Source organism: Aedes albopictus, chromosome 3, assembly GCF_035046485.1.
Source record: "Aedes albopictus strain Foshan chromosome 3, AalbF5, whole genome shotgun sequence".
Lineage (NCBI taxonomy): Eukaryota > Metazoa > Arthropoda > Insecta > Diptera > Culicidae > Aedes > Aedes albopictus.
Window position 1 is genome coordinate 231320739 of NC_085138.1, and position 19016 is coordinate 231339754.

Consider the following 19016-nt stretch of genomic DNA (forward strand, 5'->3'; position numbering starts at 1 on the left):
ACATTCAAATCATCATTATGGTCCACTGCACGAATTTATGCTGGCCTGCTTACTCTCACACGAAATTTGACGTTTGAGTTGTTTTTTTTCCGGATTTCTTTACTCGTTTTACGCGATCTTGTTTTATTTTTTTTGATAAATTGAGATGTTTTTTGTTGTTGTTTAACGCGATTTTTTGTTCATTTATTTTTCTTTTCTTTCACCTATTTTGTTATTTCTCGAGTCGCCATTTTTTTTCCTCGCGTTGTAAACATTTATTGGGAAGTTCCGATGACCCTGGAGGGATCGGTTCTGCTTGTGCGTCGCACTGAGCCGAAACATACATATTTATACAATAAATAGAAAAAATCTTTTGATGAGATCGAAGTAGAGTAGACAGTGACCGCGAGTGCGTGTGTTTTTTTGCGTTCGACAGCAAATTTTTCGTGTGAAAATGTGTGAGCCAATTTTCGTGATTTGGCTGATGATCCGGCTGGTCCTACGCCACCCGATTGCATTTCGGCAATCGTCGCTGTTTTGCGTGTGTACATATCGATCGCGGTCGGTCTGTTTTGGGGCGGCTTAAGTGAGCCACCGTAGTATTATTCAATCGTGCCGTAATCTACCTTTATTTAAAATATCATATCTACTATAAACTAATGTTTACTTTTTCAGCGTTAACCAGGTAAATGAGGTAAACTAAATTTATAAAAAAAATGTCATGCGCTTTTTCGCCAAGGAAAGCATCCCATTAAACCCCATCCACATCCAACTCCAGATATCTATGAAGTGGGCCAAGTTCTTGGACATATTCTGAGTAGATATCTAATCAACATTTCCTCCCCATCCCCGCTGATCGTAAGGACCTGGCCAGGTGTCGAGAGTTCGTTAAATGAAAGGTTTGTCAAGTCCCAGGCAACTTTTCTGGCGCATTAAACGTCTCTAACGACAGCCACCCCAGGATGTGTACGGTCGGCTATGCTATGCTATGCTATGCTATGCTATGCTGACATATGGATCTTATCTCCCAAGGACGTGGTTGGCTTCATAAAGCTAGTCTCGCCAGAATGGGGGAGTCACATACTGTAACTCAGGATCTCTATTCATCAATAATAGATGGTCTTGAGTTCAGTCGATACCAAGGTATCTCAGTGACAAATATGTTACTGAGATAACTTGCGTACCTCACAGCAAAAGGGTATATCACAATAGTTCTAAAATCTGGACGCAGTGATCTTCACCCGACAAACGAGAGAGAAATGTCTGGGCCGTGGAATGGGGAAGCCGTTTCACGAACCAGCGGGGTCAGATCCTGTTAGAAACACTGGCCATCTTAGATGTCGACTTGGCTAATGTTGGTACCAAGAGTACCTTTAGTCGAAACGGAGCGGAGTCAATTATTGACGTGACCTTTTGTAGTCCTGGCCTAACAAGTAGTTCGAACTGGAGAGTAGATGATGGCTACACTCACAGCGACCACCTGGCGGTTCGCTACAGTATCGACTACAACAACAGCAGACAGCGGATAGAAGAAGAGGCGGCTAGGCCAAGGCCAAGCCCTCGCAGGTGGAAGACATCATACTTCGACGAAGGGGTATTTAGGGAGGCGCTCCGCCGTGAGCGAAACTTAATCGGTTTAGACTGCGATAAGCTTGTAGCGGTGCTCTCACGTGCGTGTGATGCGACCATGCCTAGGCGAGTCCACCCTAGAAATGGGAGGCCACCGGCTTACTGGTGGACCGACGCGATTGCGGACCTGCGCCGCGCCTGCCTACGGGCTAGGCGGCGGATGCAGCGAGCATGATCAGAGGAAGAGCGAAACGAACGGCGGGTAGTGTTCGCCCCTGCAAAAGACGCGCTTAAGACCGAGATAAGAGCAAGCAAAAGAGACCCTCAACTCTGTCAGAATGCCAATACGAACCCGTGGAGTGACGCCTACAGGATCGTTATGGCCAAGACGAGAGGTGTGATGGCTCCTACAGAGCAATCTCCAGAGATGTTGGAGGGGATCATTGGAGGACCTTTTCCGCGTCATGATTCTAGTCCTTGGCCTCCTTTCGTAGGACAGCTGGGGACTGGGGCTGGCGATTAGGAGAGAGTCACCGATGTGACATCTGCGGGGATAGCAAAATCCCTTAGCGTAGGTAATGCCCTAGGTCCAGACGGAGTTCCGAACCTGGCCTTAAAAGTAGCTATTGCTGTGGCTCCCGAGATGTTCGGGTCTGCTATGCAGAAATGCCTGGGCGAGGGAATTTTCCTAGTAGTATGGAAGATGCAGAGCCTGGTTCTATTGCCAAAGGTGCTCGAAAAGATCATCCTCAGTGTTGAGATACTCCGAGGGTGGGAATGGCCTCTCGAGTAGCCAGTACGGTTTCGAAAGGGGATCGTAGACGCTATCCTGTCGGTTACAAAATCTGCCCAGAAAGCACTCGAGTCTAAGAGGAGGGGGATTAATGGGGCCATTTGCCTAGCAATTGCCGATGCGCTTCTGCGTTTGAAGATGCCCGTGTATGTGTACAAGACTCTCGGAAGTTACTTCCAGAATCGAGTACTAGTTTACGGCACAGAGGTGGGTCGGAAGTACTTTTTACATAGCCGCAGGAGTCCCACAAGGCTCCATTCTGGTTCCGGCATTATGGAATGTTATTCACGACTAGGTGTTAAGGTTGAAGTTTTCGGTTGGAGTGGCAATCGTCGGCTTCGCTGACAACATTACGCTAGAGGTCTTCAGTGAATCCATCGAAAAAGTGGCATTGTTTGCTGTCCACTCGATCGCAGTTGTGGAGCCGTGGATGAGACCCAGGAAACTGGAGTTGGTTCACTACAAAACTGAGGTGGTGGTTGTGAACAACTGAAAGTCGAAGTAGCAAGCAATGATCAGAGTAGGCGGTATAACTTTGAAACACTCCGTCAAACATTTGGAGGTGATGATCGGCGATAAGCTTGTCAGACGCACACACAATGGTAGCCTTGATAATTTGTAATCACTGTTAATAAACTCATTCCTACATTGATCGTTACCCTAGCCACACATGTAAGAGAAGGCCAACAAGCTGCCACGTGTCGATGACTATCGTGGTGACAAGACAGGATATCGCGATTGTCGCCTCGAATTTGGGAAGGAAAGTCAGTAGCCCAACCTGTTCCGATTGGAATGAAGTGAATCGATTCGTACGATGCCTGAATACCATCTGAAACTGCATCTTGCAGGAACAACCGAGAGGCTCCGAAATGTTAAGTAGATGCTGATTAGGCAGGAGATTGCAACAATAGAAAATTCAACTCAGGATATTCGGTTTTCCTAGGCGGAGGTCTGGTTTCGTGAGGAGCTTGCAAGAAAAATTGTGTCGCCTTATCATCATCTGAAAACGATGCATATATAGAAATAATCGTGTAATTTAAGGTTTTCTAAAACTGTCAAATACAAGTGCCTCTGGAGCAGGGATGCCAGATGATTTTGTTTAAATATCTGTTTTTTTTTTTTCAAAAATACCCCATACAACATTTGGACATACAACATATGTACCACAACATTTGGAGGTAAAAACTAACAACTCCTCTAGCTTAAAAATCTGTATTCCACATAAAACGTAATCTGGACTAATGCCCAAAAATCTGTATAATACAGAAAAAATCTGTATATATGACATCCCTGCCTGGAGACGTAAATTTACAAGTGAAAACACGTAATTTGAGGTGTCCATATTTTCCGTCCTTCATAGGACTTAATTTTACTAGACACATGTAATTTTCAGCATAATGCTTGAAGATTTGAGTTGTTTTAATGTTTATGTCTGACTAATGAAATCTACGTCTCATGTAAGGTTAGTTTTTTTCAGTGTGTAGGTCCAGTTATAGCTTAATTAGTAAGTTAGTAATGCTTGTGATAGCATTTATATCTCAAACAAGCTTTGTGATAAAATAATGTGTAATACTAATATGTATTTTTCTACGTTGAAGGCATTTTTGATGAAACATATTGGCAAAAATGGGAGATATCTACTGTGTTCAAATGTAGGATCCTAGTCATGCTTTAAAATATTTGTCTTCATGCAAAATCGTAATTGTTAGATTATATGACACATTTGTTTTAACATACCACCGGTTGGATATCATATAAACCATAAGGAACTGGTATACGTCAATTCCACTTATACTAAATGATTTGGTATTAACAAGTTTACTTCAACTAAATGAATCTGTACGATGCTTATCACATATGGACAAAAGTTTCTAGCGATCAACTACTCTCAATTTACTGGGAGCGATGGGTCTAATTCGAAAATATGTTTTAAGTCAGATTTTTGGTACACCAATTATACGGGAGAATCTAATGAGTTTTCATCGCATACGCATATTGCTTATTTTTTTTTACAAATTATCATTTCTATCGCGTTGTTGAAGTAAACTTACCTTGATGGTTGTGCGTGATCTGGTGTAAAGAATCTGTGTGCCGTACTGGGTGGCCATTCTGTATTTGTTCTGTTCTAGTTCGATATGATTTGTCTGATTCTCCGATGCGGACTGCCAGAGATCCCTTGTCAGTGAGGGTGACCCCAACGGGTCTTGATGGTGCTCGGAGATTCAGCGAAAAAGCAGCAGCAAACTTTTGAATGCATTGCAATGTGAACTCAACATAAAATCATAACTGTGCGGACGAACAGAAGAAACACATCCAATAAAAGCACTGCAACAAAGGAAAGAAATCAAATGATTTATCACACTTTTATTTTCTCGAGTTTCAGAACTGAAGTTCATTTTCTCCTTTTTGGGGTTGAGCACAGAAGCTTGAGCGGAGCTCTTCTCTTATACACTACGGTTTCTGGGACCGGTTCAAGCAGTTCAACTTTTTTTCTTGGGCTTTTCCTCCGTCTGTCCAAGGTAGCAATCATCCACTCAGCATTTTTGTGTTCCTTCATAATGAAGACATTTCTGTTTTTTTTTTCTGCGACTATTCCTAGCTGAAGGCGTGGAGGGAAAATATGGAAAGATTGAGGTTATGCACACAAGGAATATCGTTCTACAGAAACTAATTATACTTTAATTGAATATTTGCTTTCTTGCTACGGTTTCTTTAATTGGATAAAACCAATCTCGAGACTCGACTGGAGACGGATTTTTTCCTTCCGACGGAAAATCGGCTGCAGTTGCAGCAATTTTGGCTCTAGTTACCAACAGATGTCAGAAGGTCAACACCGAAGGAAGAATAGGACTCTCATCTACAAGGATTCAAGCACATACATACATACACAGTACAAACATACACACACACACATCGAGGAAAAGGAAACAGCTACTGGTAGTGACGAAATGAGTTCAGTACACAGAGGGTGGTGGTTGAATGGGTCCTGAAGTGGATCAAGAGGTACCGGATACACCAAAGTACAAGCGTAAAATTGGATTTCCATGGCGACACAGATGGAGTAAAGTGGATAAAGCTGCGTTACACGAAGGAGGGTTGCTTCAAAATGGTTTCATTTCATGGTTGGCAGTGGGTGACTTTTTAATGTTTGCTGCTCAGTGCAGTAGGGCTGGATTAAGATTTCCGAGATAATCTGGACATTAAGCCAGTTTGCGAGAAAACTAACTTTTGCATCGGGAAGAAAAAATGAGCAACATATAGTCACTTCTAATGGTTTCATGGATACGTGATACTGGTATCGCATCCCACAGAAGCGTTGGTTTTTAGTCAGTCCCACTGTGGATGGTTTTCAACAGTAAGCGAGCGAGTGGAAACAAAAAGAAAACAGAAGAAATCTCAGATCCAGCTGGGAAACAGCTTAATATTCCAGCATGCTAAGTTCAGCATAATATTTTCGCAACGCTAATGATGTCTTATTCTTCTCCGTTAGTTTATTATATTTATGCAAATTCTCTGTGGAATGGCAGCGTAGCTTTAAGTTTCGCCCCAGCCAACCGAAGATGCTTGGTTTGGCAGTCAAGCGAAGCATCAGCAAAGTGGCGGTTTAGTCAAATAGAGAACTTTTTCCGCCTGTCAGCCATCCGGTGACAGCAGTAAGGTAGTTTGGCAAAGTTTTGAGATTGAAATTGATGATTGTGGTTTCCTATTTCAAACTGAATATATCAGCAGACCTGTTGATGGAATATGAAGGATGAGTTGTATTCAACTACCATGGCAAAAGATGACTTCTGATTATTATTTAGATTTTCACGGGTGGAAAACTCATAATTGGCTGATGTCATGAATAAAACATGAATCGACAAGGCTATTTGAAAATACAAATCAGAATCAATGTGCATATTAGACTGGGTCAACAAAGTCAATTTTTTGGAGCAAAGCTTTTTTGATTTTGGACGCTAAAAGTCCAAAACAACTGTACAAAATTTGGGAGCGATTGGTTGCATCCCCGTATTCCGCATTGCAATTGAAATTTGTATGGAATTTAGTATGGGAAAACGTGCTTTTTTGCATTTTTCTCATAAAATGAATTTTCGTGTCTAAACGGTTTAACTAATGAAGTATAGCTAAGGATACACCGAAAAACTTTGCCGAGACCGCAAAGTGATCAGACATTTGGGAAAAAAAAAGTTATAACGTACAGGTTGCCCAGTGGTGCTTAACATTTAACATGTAAAGGAATAACATCAATAATAAAATCTCAATTTTTGGTCATAGTTACCAAGCGAATAACTTTTTTCACAAGTGTCGGATCACGTTCCGGAATTCGGCAAAGTTTTTCGGCATATCCTAGGCTATATCTTCACGTCATTAGTTACATTAGTTACATGGTATTAGTCAAAAGAATTCAACTTATGAGTAAAATGCAAAAAAGTACGTTTTCCCATATTAGCTTCCATACAAATTTCGATCGCAATGCGGAATACGGGGACACAATCAATCTCTTCCAAATTTTGCATAGTTATTTTGGATCAAATTTAAATTTTCTTCATTCAACGTTGACCCACTCTAGTGCATATATTTTAGAGGATGCTTTGGGAAAGTTATAACAAGCCATTTTAGTATGTTGGCCATGTGGGCAAGCCATTTATTGATTGAGACTTTGTCTCAATTTTCGGGTATAATATTTAAATTTAAGGCGTTCCAAATAAAGATCGCATTACCAACCACTTTTGGCGAGTACCGGTATTTCGGTACTAGAGCATCCGGTACCGGTAGTACCGGTGAAATACCGGTACTGGCAGATATTGGCTAAACTCCCAAAGTCCCAAAGGTAATGAAGCAGAATCAGTTCTTGCACTTTCAGCTTGGGCCTTCTGCACCACTACGGGCGCAGAGGACTAAAACATAAGGTTCGTTGGTTCAAAAGCATGCTATTGTCCATACTGCCAGTACCGGATCGTTTACGCTTCCGTTTCAATATCAATGTAGCGCTTACTCTCCATAAGGCGAAACTTCAAACGCGATTATCTCGAAATTGTGTTTTTTAAAATTGCAGTGATCAAGGTATCTTAAAACTAGTTGAATAGTTGACTATTTGAAAACGTATTTTTTAAATTATTTGTATTTCAAATACCAAGATACTGCATGGTTCACTCGAACGAAAAAAAATCTTACGTTATTTTTCAGTCGAATAAGTCGATGAGATATTTCCACAACTCAAGTTTATCTTACTTCTTAAAAAAATGAATTTCCGCAAAAAAAAAACAGAGATTGGAATTGCAGAGATTGCAGGGATTTACCAAGCAGTATTTCCAGGAAAGAAAACTTGCTGGGGAATCCTTTAAGGATTTCGTCAGAGTTGTCTTTATGAGTTTGAGTTTAATTTAAAATTGAACTCCTTTCTAAACATTCTCTATAATTTGCACTTCTGAGTCACTATTTCATTCTAAATATTGAAGAAATTTTTGTAAAAATTCAGTAAAAATTCTGTCAGGCATTTCTCTAGGAAGTTCTTCCTGAACTTCCTGCCACACATGATTAAATGAATGAATGTGAATGGAGAAAAAACTTCAAGTGTTCCATCGTTTCTTATTTAATTTTCTTATGCAACTTTGTGAAAGTTCGCCAATAAGTTAGCGCATATTTGTGCGACGTTTTTTGTACTGTGGATTGACAAATTGGTACAGATAAAAATTTTACCTTTCGAAAATGCTCAACAAACTGTAATTTTTCATGAAGTGCATTAAAAAGGCTGAAATTTTCTCTGTTGGTTGATAAAGTGGTTGTCCATTTATGGTTCACATTTGAGAAAGCACTCACTATCTTACATGAAGTTAGAGCGATTCTTGTTAAACGCAAAATAATCTGACAGCCATTTTTAATCTCCGGATTCAATAGACTATATATAATGAAATTTCAATCAATCTAAACCCTCAAATATTCCATTTTCTGATTTTGATCTAAATATCATTTTTCGTCATCCAACATCGATTCAAACATGTTTTGAAAAGGTATTCGTTTCAATTCGCTGTTTTGTGAATTTTGATTTTTCTAATTATTTATTTTTGAGCATCCCTACACTTTTGTATTGTTACAGAAAGCCTATTTGTGATATCGATTTTTTAAGATGAAAACATTTTGAGATTGCATGATTGATGTTAAAATATTTTCATTTTAAATTATTTTAATGGAAAATTTTATTTGGTTGACTAATTGATTTGTCTTTATTATGAAGACTTTCAGCCCCTTGTTTTTTTGAACTCCCCTTAACTTTTTTACTGTGATGGAATGATTGGAAAAAATATTAAATATTCAATACCAAAGGAACAATGGCAATGAAATATGCCCTGTCCAATGATATGGTTAAGTATTAGAAGATTAACTAATATAATGAATATTGAAATGCATTTGTCTATATTTAAAATTGTACATAACAAAAAAGCTATTCTATTTTTGAACCTGCACACTGAACTGGACCAATTTCCAAATTTTTGTCAAGTTTTGGGAGCTGGTTCTTGAGAAAAATCCTTTTGAAGTTTGTATGGGAGCGATATGTTGATATGGGGCAAGCACCCTTAGCAAGTTTCTGCCTACTAGCTTTTATAACTAAAAGCAACACGATGAAATTGAATATAATAACATTATTTTCTAAAAGCATTACTTAACCCTTTAGCAGTCACGCTGTTGTATTTTGTACAATATGTTAAAAAAGTTCGCCTGATCTACAGCAATCAACGTGGTGCTGGTAGCGGTGACCAATTTCCAGAAGATTAAGAATTTTAATTTACTCATGCATCATTTTGCTCTGATTCTTGTAAGCGTGTCCTTTTTAAAAGATCTTCCCATTCTGTTTGCTGGAGGAATTTCTTCAGAAATTCTTGAAAAACATCAAATAAATCATCAGGTAATCCTGGAGAAGTTCTTGGGTACATCCCTGAAAAGATGATTGAAGGACTTCTGAAATTTCCGAAGGAATTCCTAAATGAACTTTTGAAGAGAACCTGAGAGGAATTTCTAAAGAAATCACTTGAGAAATTCCCGGAGGAATCCCTGGAAGACTTCCTGAAAAAATCCCTGGAGAAAAACCTAGATGAATCCATGGAGCAATTCCTACAGGAATGCCTGGAAGAAGCCATGTGGAATCCCTGGAGAAATTCTTGATAAATTATGTTATGAATACCTAGTGATATTTCTGAAGAAATCCCATGAGGAAATCCTAGTTAAATTTCTAGAGGATTCTTTGGAGGAAATTTAGGAGATATTCCAGGAGGAATTCTGTAAGGAATGCCTAGAAAAAATTCATAAGAAATCTCTTGAGGAATTTATCCCTTGAGAAATTCCAGGAGGATTTTCTGGAAGAACCCCTGGAATGAATTTCAGGACGATTCCCCAGTGGAACTTCTGGGAATATCCCTGGAGAAATTCGTGAAGAAACCCCTGGAAGAATCCCTGCAGCAATTCCTGGAGGAATCTATGGAGAAATTCCTCGAGAAATGTCTGGAGGAATCCCTGAAACATTCCTGGAAGTATTCCTGGAGAATTTTTCGACAGAATCTCTGGAGAAATCCCTAGAGGATTTCATGGATAAATGCCTAGACAAATTGCTGACATAATTTTTAAAGGATGCCAGGAGCAATTTCAGGATAAATTCTTGGAGGAATTCCGGAAGAAATTCCTGGGACATTTCCACGAGGAATTCCTGGATAAAATGCTGGAGTAATGAATGAAGGAATTGCTGGAGGAATCTCTAGAGAAATTCTTGAAAGAATGCTGGATGAATGAATATCAATAATTTTGGGAGATTTCTGTTTCTGTTATTTTGCTATTTCAGAAAAAAAAAATCTCAGAAGAAATTCCTGAAGAAACTCCTAAAGGAATTCCTGACATAATTTTTTGAAGGATGTCCAGGAAATCTTGTCAGAATTACTGGATGAATTTTTAGAGGATATCTGGGAGATTTCTATTTCTATTCTATTATTTATCTATTTCTGAAAAAAAAAATCCCTCGAGAAAATCCTGGAGGAATTCCTAGTGGAATTCATGGATGAATTCCTGGAGAAATCATCGAAGAAATCCCTGAAAGAATCCGTGGGGGAATCGTTGAAGACATTTGTAAAGAAGTCCCTGGAGGAATCTTGATAGAAATTCCTGGAGGAATCCCTGGAAAATTCCTTAAGGCAATCCCCCTGAAGAATTTCTGAAGAAATCCCAAGAGGATTTGCTGGAAGAATCCTAAGAGGAACTGCTGGAGGATTTCCTGGAGGAATCTTTGAGAGATTTGCTGAAGAAATCCCTGGAGAAATTCGTGGAGGAATCTCAGGAGAAATTCCTGGAGAAATCCCTGAAAAGTTCTTTAGGGTATTCTGAAAGAATTTGTGAAAAAAAATCCTCAGAAGATTTTCTGGAACAATCCTTAGAAGATTTCCTTGAAAAATTCCTAGAGAAATTGTTGACATAATTTCTGAAGGATGTCCAGAAGCGATTCCTTGATAAATTCCTAGAAAAAAAAATGCTGGAGGAATTTCTGAAGAAATTCTTGGAGTAATTCCTGGAGGAATTCCTGTAGGAGTTCCTCGAGAAATTTCTGGATTAAATCCTGTAGGAATTCCTGGACAAAGTCCTGGAGGTTTTCCTTTGGAAATTGTTGAAGGAATCCTTAAAGAAATTCCTTGGGAATATCTGGAAGAATTTTTGCAACAATTACTGGATGAATTTCTGGGGGAATCTCTAGAGGAGCTCTGGAAGAAATTTATGAAAAAATCCCCTGAGAAATTCCCAGAAGAATATCTAGAGAAATTTCTGGAAGAATTCCTGGAGAAATCCACCAAGGAATTTCTGAGGGAATCCCTGGGGCAATCCTTGGAGGAATTCGTGGAGAAATCTGTGTAAAATCCCTAAAAAAGTTCCTGTAGGATTTTTTAGCGGAGGAATTCCTGTGACAGTTCAATTTTTCTTATTACAAATATGTTCTCACTCGGACACGTCGGAGCCCTGCAAGAACGCAATAATTATGTAAATCCGTTGAACTGTTCCCGAGCCATACAAACACCATTCCATTTTTATTGATTCAGCCATTCCATAGAAAAACGATATAGTGCAACTCCTGTTGTCATGAAGCGTGGTGGGTTTGTAGTTCATCAAAAATAATAGGACCCGTATTTGTTATTTCATCATTAGGGTGTCCAATTTTCAGAAAGGATGGTCCAAAAATTCAAAGTTTTTAAAAACTCTTAATGTTCAAAAAATTATTTCTTTTGAAGCAGTTGACCAATTTCGAACTTCTTTTTATTGTTAGAAAGATATTGAATTCAGAAAAAAATACATTGAAAGAGCCAAATAGTAATAATATGCAAAAAATTTGCAAATATATTAATTTTTTTCACGTTTTTATTGTCACGAGACCAAAGGGGTATCTTGGGTTTTATTTTTATCAAAAAATTCAGGAAATTCGTCATAACATATCAAAAAAATCGGAGATGTACACTGCCATAAAAATGTGAAAAAAAACAAATATATTTGTATTTTTTTGCATATTATTACGATTTGGCTCATCCAACGTATTTTTCCTGATTCAATAGCTTCCAAACAAACAAAAGAAGTTTTAAATCGGTCAAGTGGTTCAAAAGCCATGATTTTTTGAAAAAAAAAAAGTTTTTGTAAACCTTAGAATCAGGACCACCCTATCTGAAAAATTGACACCCTAATGATGAAATTAGAAAAATATATGGGTCTAATTATTTTCGATGAACTACAAACCCACAAAGTTTCACGACAATCGGAGTAGCACTATATCGTTTTTCTATGGAATGGCTGTATAACGTGGATAAATGTAATGCCACATAACATAAGTGGAACTCTGGCTCAAAATGTTGATGCCTTTCCGAGTTCGTACGCTGGTATACAGGGCATCGAAATGTCAAATGCATTATAACATTATTGCCATACTATTTTTCAGCATGTATACCATTTTTCATTGCTGTGAAGTAAAACAAAGACCTCATAGGTCTAGATTGGCAGCACGTGGAGAACTAAAATAGGACATAAATTATAATAAAACTTTGTAAACTCAAGTCAAAAATACGTTTTATGGCTTTAAATATAAAGGGAGATCGATATGTGAAACGTTTATTTTTTATTTCGAAGATTTCAATGAATTTATGACAAAATGAATAAGTGGATTTCCAGCAGCTTGTTTTGCGCATATCTTAGCTGCCAATCTTCGTTCCTGTATTCTTTGCCAAAACTGGAATACTGGTTGGATCAGATGTTTTTTGTTTACCAAAATGAATGACAGTTCGACGCATTTTATAAAACATATAACAGTTTCACGTGCTGGAAAAGGATACTACTTTTTCCTTCGCTCTGACCATTAAGTTCCACTTATGTTATGTGGTAATGCTTTAGGTCAAACCGTTAAGAGATAATAATTATTTCTGTATTAAGAACTTTAAAATTCTGTATTTAAGAATGCAAGTTTGCATGCTGTTTGTTTTATCACACAATGCAGTCAAACTTGCTACTTATCACTTTCACGAAAAATGCTGGGATCAATCTTGGGATCAATTAAGAGGAATCGATCATTTCACTTACGTATAACTCCATTGTTGTTGTCAATTTGAGAGAATTCATGGGCACTTAAACAAAATCAATTTGATTTTGTGTGTCCGACAGCTCCGTAAACTGATCTCTGAGTAATGCTTGTTTGTCTAAGACGGAGCTAGCTGGAATCCATACCCTCATTGTAAAGATTTTCATAAATTTCAATTATGGCTTTTTCACAACCATGTCGCTTATGTCAATCATAAGTTGTAGATATGGAACGCGTTTGCGACAACTATGAAACCAATAAGCGAGTAATGAAACAGAAAAATCGTCCTTTCATAAGTTGCGACTTATTAAAATCCTAAGTATTTTTGCCTCAGTGTAGATTTTTGCGAGAGTGAGTTTTTGGTGGCAAAGTGTACAGGCCGCGTTTTCATTCGGTCGTCGTCGTCTATTTGACTGCTCATCTTCGTACGGGGTGATTTAGTGAGTTTTTGGAGGAAAAGTTTACAGGCCGCGTTTTCATTCGGTCGTCGTCGTCGTCTATTTGACTGCTCATCCTCGTACGGGGCGATTTATGATACGATAAATGCAACAAACAACATTTTTTGCGATTTTAGTCAACAGACATTGAAATGTTCGTCACGTCAAGTGTCGGCCCAAGTTCCAAAGCCACGTTGGTTCAAATCACTTTATTTTCTCTTTCGTTAATTTTCGCACTTCGAAAACTATCTGAATGGTTCGTCATCTTTGATGTCGGCATGTGTTTTGTTTTAGTCCAAATGAAAATAAGTGGTTTGATATTAATAGGGTTGCATGAATCACTCCACTTACCAAAGTGAACTCATATCATGCGCCCTTTCCCCTCCCCACTAACAAAAAGTCCTTCCCATGACAGACGTGGAGACGCAGAGGTGATCTCGGTCTTTAGTAAGCAACGCACGTCATAATAACATTCCTTTCCTTCCTCGATGACCGTAAGGACGTGGCCGGCGCCGTTATTGACCTAATAAAGTTTGGAATTCTCGAAGATGCACATTGAGGACGGTAAGCTACTCTCAAGCTCCGTCTGTTGGTTCCTTGTGCAACTTCGCTTGTTCTGGTCAATCACGGAGTAGCAACTACGAATAGTACGGTCATCTATGCTCATGCTCATGCTCATGCTCATTTCTGTATTAAGAACCGAAAGGTAAATTTACGTTTTGATCTTGTACCGACTTTTTGAACCCTCTAAGCAGAATACCCTCTTCGAATGAGTGTAATCAGTTTCGTACCTAATTCCGCCCTAATTGCTTATCCTTTGACAGATACGCTTATTTCGAATACCACTTGTAATCTTCTTAGTGGATAACTGACACCGAGGAAGATTACAAGTGGTAGTCGAAATACACTAAGGTATTTTTTTACACGGGTAGTTTTTCTGCTTTAACTCGATCAATTTTGAGCCAATTCACATGAAAATTTGAACACAGGTAGACACGGTTAGTACTACCTGTGTACGGAAAGTCAGATAGGTAGGTTCAAAATTGACTGAGTTAAAGCAGAAAAACCACCCGTGTAAAAAAAGACCTTAGTGTAAGCGTATCTGTCAAAGGATAAGCAATTAGGGCGGAATTAGGTACGAAACTGATTACACTCATTCGAAGAATTAAGTTTTGATGTTGACCAATTGTAAACGTCGATTATCAAACAGTGGACAAGGCAAAATAACTGCATTCTTGTATAACAAGGTATCGTTACAAATTTATGCTTATCTTGGAAGGTTGCATCGGTGCACAGCAGACAAAAACAATATCACCTTGGAGAAAACGCCAGCACACATCCCACTCTCCTTCAAAGAACTTCTTCCTTTGTTGGCTGGACTCTGCTTCACAGTCGAATCCAATTGAAAAGTACAATGGAAACTATGTTTGCATTCCAGTAAAACCAATTTTCCTATATGGATGTGCTGATTCTCGTTCCCTACACTACTTTCAATTGATATGTCGATCGAATCTATTCTGTCTTTCGGAAGGCGAACATCTAAATCTGGGAAAGAAAATGGGTATGTTCAACAAAATTGCACTCCTTTTTTAAGTTGGTTTCTTCATACTTCGTAAGACAGCAAACAACGTACATATGTTCAAGCGCAAAAGTATACCTTTCGGAAGCAAACATAAAATAAGCTTAACCCTTGTTTTTGAAGTCATCGTCAACTTTGGGGCTGTCCATAAACCACGTGGTCATTTTTTCGGGACTTTTCAAAACCCCCCCAGACCCCCCTCCCCCCCGCGTGGTCATTAGTCCATACAATTTTTTTTATTTGTTCATACAAAATGGTCATCGGCCGAACCCCCCCCCCCCGCCCCTCTCATGACCACGTGGTTTATGGACAGCCCCTTTTGTCTTCTGCTGTTTCGGCAACAGCATACATAACTAAAGCATATGAAAGATTTTCTTGGGAAACTTTTTCCCTTTCAACAATGGCCAATGGAGCATTCTGAATAAACAGCAAAAAAACTCAGTTTGAGAAAACGAGTAGCAAATTCACAATCAATCCGTTGTTCGCAAACTTTACGAGAAAATCGCTCGAAAATAGGGAGGTAAAACAAAAACTTGGTCTTTCCACCGGATTGGTGGCACACATTTGGGAATCTTTTGCATACTCTCTCTCAAAATTAACATTGATTGCTCTCCATTCCAGAATACATTGGATTGTTTCGGGCCAAATTGAATTTATTGGAGCACAAAGCTTCAATAAACTATCTGTTTTCTACGCGTTTGTAAATTTGCATTGCAAATTCGAACTCAAGAACGAAAATCATTACCCATCCCAAATTTAAGCTCTGTCACGGAAACCATTTGCTCCGAAAATTCAATCCAGCTGATAACCACCCGGTCCAACTTTCTCGACTCAGTCGCAATCACACCTTGCGTACTTGTTCATTAACGTTGGACACCACCAGCCAACAAGCCAGCCAACCAGCGCGAGACTTTTCTCATTATCAAGCTGTCGTTCAACAAAACTTTCGCATTCTCGGGTCTTCCCCAGTTTGTCAGTTCATTCGCAATGACAATTGAATTTCTCAAAACCAAGTCCAAGGCTGCGGCGCCGACCGCGTTCGCGTCCCTTTGAATGGCAACAGCGAGAGTAAAGTCTGAGGTTGTGCTGCATTGCCACGCGAATTTGAAGATTATTAAATTTCCAGCGCCGTAAACTCGTCATAATTGAACTTTATCCTTTTTTTTCCTGACCGGGATCGCCTCGCCCAGCACACCGCACCGCGATGATGGTCGGAAGTGTAACAAGAAATGTAGCCCTGCTTCTTTGTAAGGCCAATAAGAAGACTCTCTTTGGGTTAAAATAGGCAGGAAGTCCCGCTGGCACTCTGCCCATAAAGATAACGACTTTGGAAACTTTTGTGGCTCAGTTTCAGAGTAGCAATCATCAGTCGATGGCTCATTTTATTTTGTTTTCGGCTTTGCTAACGGTTGATAAACGTAAAATATGACTTCATCGGAGAAATCCGGAAGACTGGATGAAAGTAAAATTTAATATGCCTCAGCTGGTCATCACTGATAATCGTATTTAAACACTCTTTGCTTTGAAGGAAGCAAGAGGATTTCAATATCATTCACGATTTGAACACATCAGCTCTGACTTGAAATGGGTTTTCAGCCCATTGACTAAGTACTACATTTATGCATAGATAAGACTGAGTCCACAATTCTACGCCACACATTCGGTTAGCTGCTGCTGCTCCTCTCCAACCTAAGGAACGTCCTACACTCGCCAAATCACATTCCGCCTAATCTTCAACCAACCAAGTCAGCTGTGCTCCACGTCGTATTTTAATATTTTTTGACCGCAATTTCTTCTGGTATAGTATTTCCATAGTAGGTACGACTTCTACTGTTGATGTACCTTTGTATTCACGGATCACGTTGTTGTCATCCGCAAGCAAGAAACCAAGGTAAAAGAACTCCGCCGCCACCTCGATGGTACCCCCGTCTATCGTAACGCTGTGACTAAGGCTTGTCCTGTCTCACGCAGTTCAGCACCAGTGTGACAGATAAATTCGCCTGATTTTGTGAATATCGTATATGAGGCGATGAATGATAAATGGGCGAACTAATGAATATTTGTTTGTAGTGCATCTTCTTGTTAAAATCTGTAGTTTCGCCTATGTTGGTCTGTCAGGAGACTCACATCCTTATTCCTACTCGGTTTGGCTTACGGTACGAAGCCTTTATGGGATGCGTCTAGCTTCTAGTAGAACTTGAGTGTGTATTGAGAACGGCAACGCAGTTCCATTTCTCCACATTCCGCTTCCAGGGAATACAAAACGACACGAAAATGCCTGATTTGCACGGTGAACAAGGGTTACACGACGCGAGGGCTTAAATGTCCAGGCACGCGAGAAGGTCGAACCAACCGACGATAATACAGGTTACGCAGCTGAACCTGAACCACTGTGAAGTCGTACAACAATTGCCGTGGCAGTCAGTTTCGGAGTCATGTGCAGATATTGCCCCACTATCGAACCCATATAGCATCCCTTCCGATAACGAGAACTGAGTACCGGGACCACCTGTTCCGGGGGTAAAAATCCACCAAACAGGTAACCCCAATCCAAGGTGTCAGGCGACCCGTACTGAGGGATGAATGGTTGAGGGGTTTAAAATATGCTCGATCTTTAACGGAGCTCGTAGCGTGGGTGATCACCTTTTTGGGTTGCGTTGCGGAGAAAGATGTACCAAACCGAGCCCTTGTCCTAACTGCTTCCAACTAGTGGAATAGCATAATTTAGTAATCAAAGGAAAACACTTTGGTCCTTTACATTACACATCTTGTTGAAAGTGATAGGTCTCGGTTTTAGGTGTGGTCGAGATAGATCTTGAAACGAGGACAAATGGGTTAGTATTCCTAATCTTTTATTCGGTGTTCACTAGTTTGAAACAGTAAGGACTAGGGTTCTGATGCATGGTCAATATCGGTATCATTTCTTGACTTTATCGTTAGAGGATCCGATTTTGACTGAAAAGAGGAGCGTGTTCAAAGCGGAACCTATCAACCAGAATCCTCCCTTGCGATTAAGTTGAAAATTACTACTGTAACAAAACCGAATACTTTATAACTTCTCAATGGCGATAAAGTACCCAAGTAACACACTTGGACATTAATAAGTTCCTGTAATTTGTATGCAACTATATTGAAAGTTATGCCATTTGAACCAATCGTCTTATTAACGACCAAATTGTGACTAAAAAGCGCAAGAGGTGGAGCCAGTATAAAACATCCATGCGTGATATAAACGGTTTTAATACGCAATCGAATTATAACCAAGATACAACTTATAGTCGACTTACAAATTGTGACCGATTCGACAACTAGTCAGCTTGTCACCACATTCGTCACTGCCATTGACTATGCACCTACAGTTTCGTTTATATGATCAATAATTCTGTGTTCAAATATGCCGAAAATAAGGCTGACCGAGAACGTCAATTTATGTGCCGCTCCAGACTTATTGGCAAGTCACTCATTTTGGCTCCGTATTCCCAACGCGCCTCAGTTTACCTATCATTTTGCGAATGAAAATTTAGGCATTTGTGGTAAAAATTATCTCGCCATATTGCTTTGACGGAGTACATTTCAGCAGCTTATTTAATGCACCCGTAAAATGCTGAAAATTAATTTTAGTATTAAGAAAGATATTATTTGCTAAATCATGTCTATGGGAATCCGTATTGACAAAGTACAACAATGCTGCACGCGGTACACGGAACCGCCAAACTACCCAAAATTGGATTTTTTTTATACAATCCCATAGTTCGGCCCAATAAGTCAACATTTGTGTGAATCGATTAAACTCACGCTGGGTAAATTGCCTTTACCTCCAGCTAAAAATATACTCAAGAGTAGATAAAATCAACCCAAGACCCCCTTCCCTAAATTTGGGTAACTAATCAATTTGATATACTCATTTCGACCCAAAGTAAGGTAGTTTGAATTTTCCGTGTAGGACATAAATAATCAAAAAAAGCAGACACTTGGACGTGTACTTCCCATTTACGTCGACAAGAGGCAGTCCTTTTATTACGTAAGGAAAATTTCACGTTTTTGTAAATATGTAAACGCATTGTAATTTTT

The 19016-nt window shown here is 39.4% G+C and overlaps 1 protein-coding gene across 10 annotated transcripts in view; it reads right to left on the reverse strand.

Annotated features, from left to right (window-relative positions):
• Positions 1-19016, reverse strand: part of LOC109399236 (small conductance calcium-activated potassium channel protein) — an 807467-nt gene that overhangs the window by 360244 nt on the left and 428207 nt on the right. The window contains exon 1 of one of the 10 annotated variants that reach the window (XM_062859438.1): positions 4393-5123. The exons of the other annotated variants lie outside the window; for them this stretch is intronic. Coding sequence (XP_062715422.1) covers positions 4393-4449 — 57 coding nt within the window. The 5' untranslated portion in view covers positions 4450-5123. Of the gene's footprint in view, positions 1-4392; positions 5124-19016 lie in introns of those variants that run through there. 10 annotated transcript variants of the gene reach the window in all.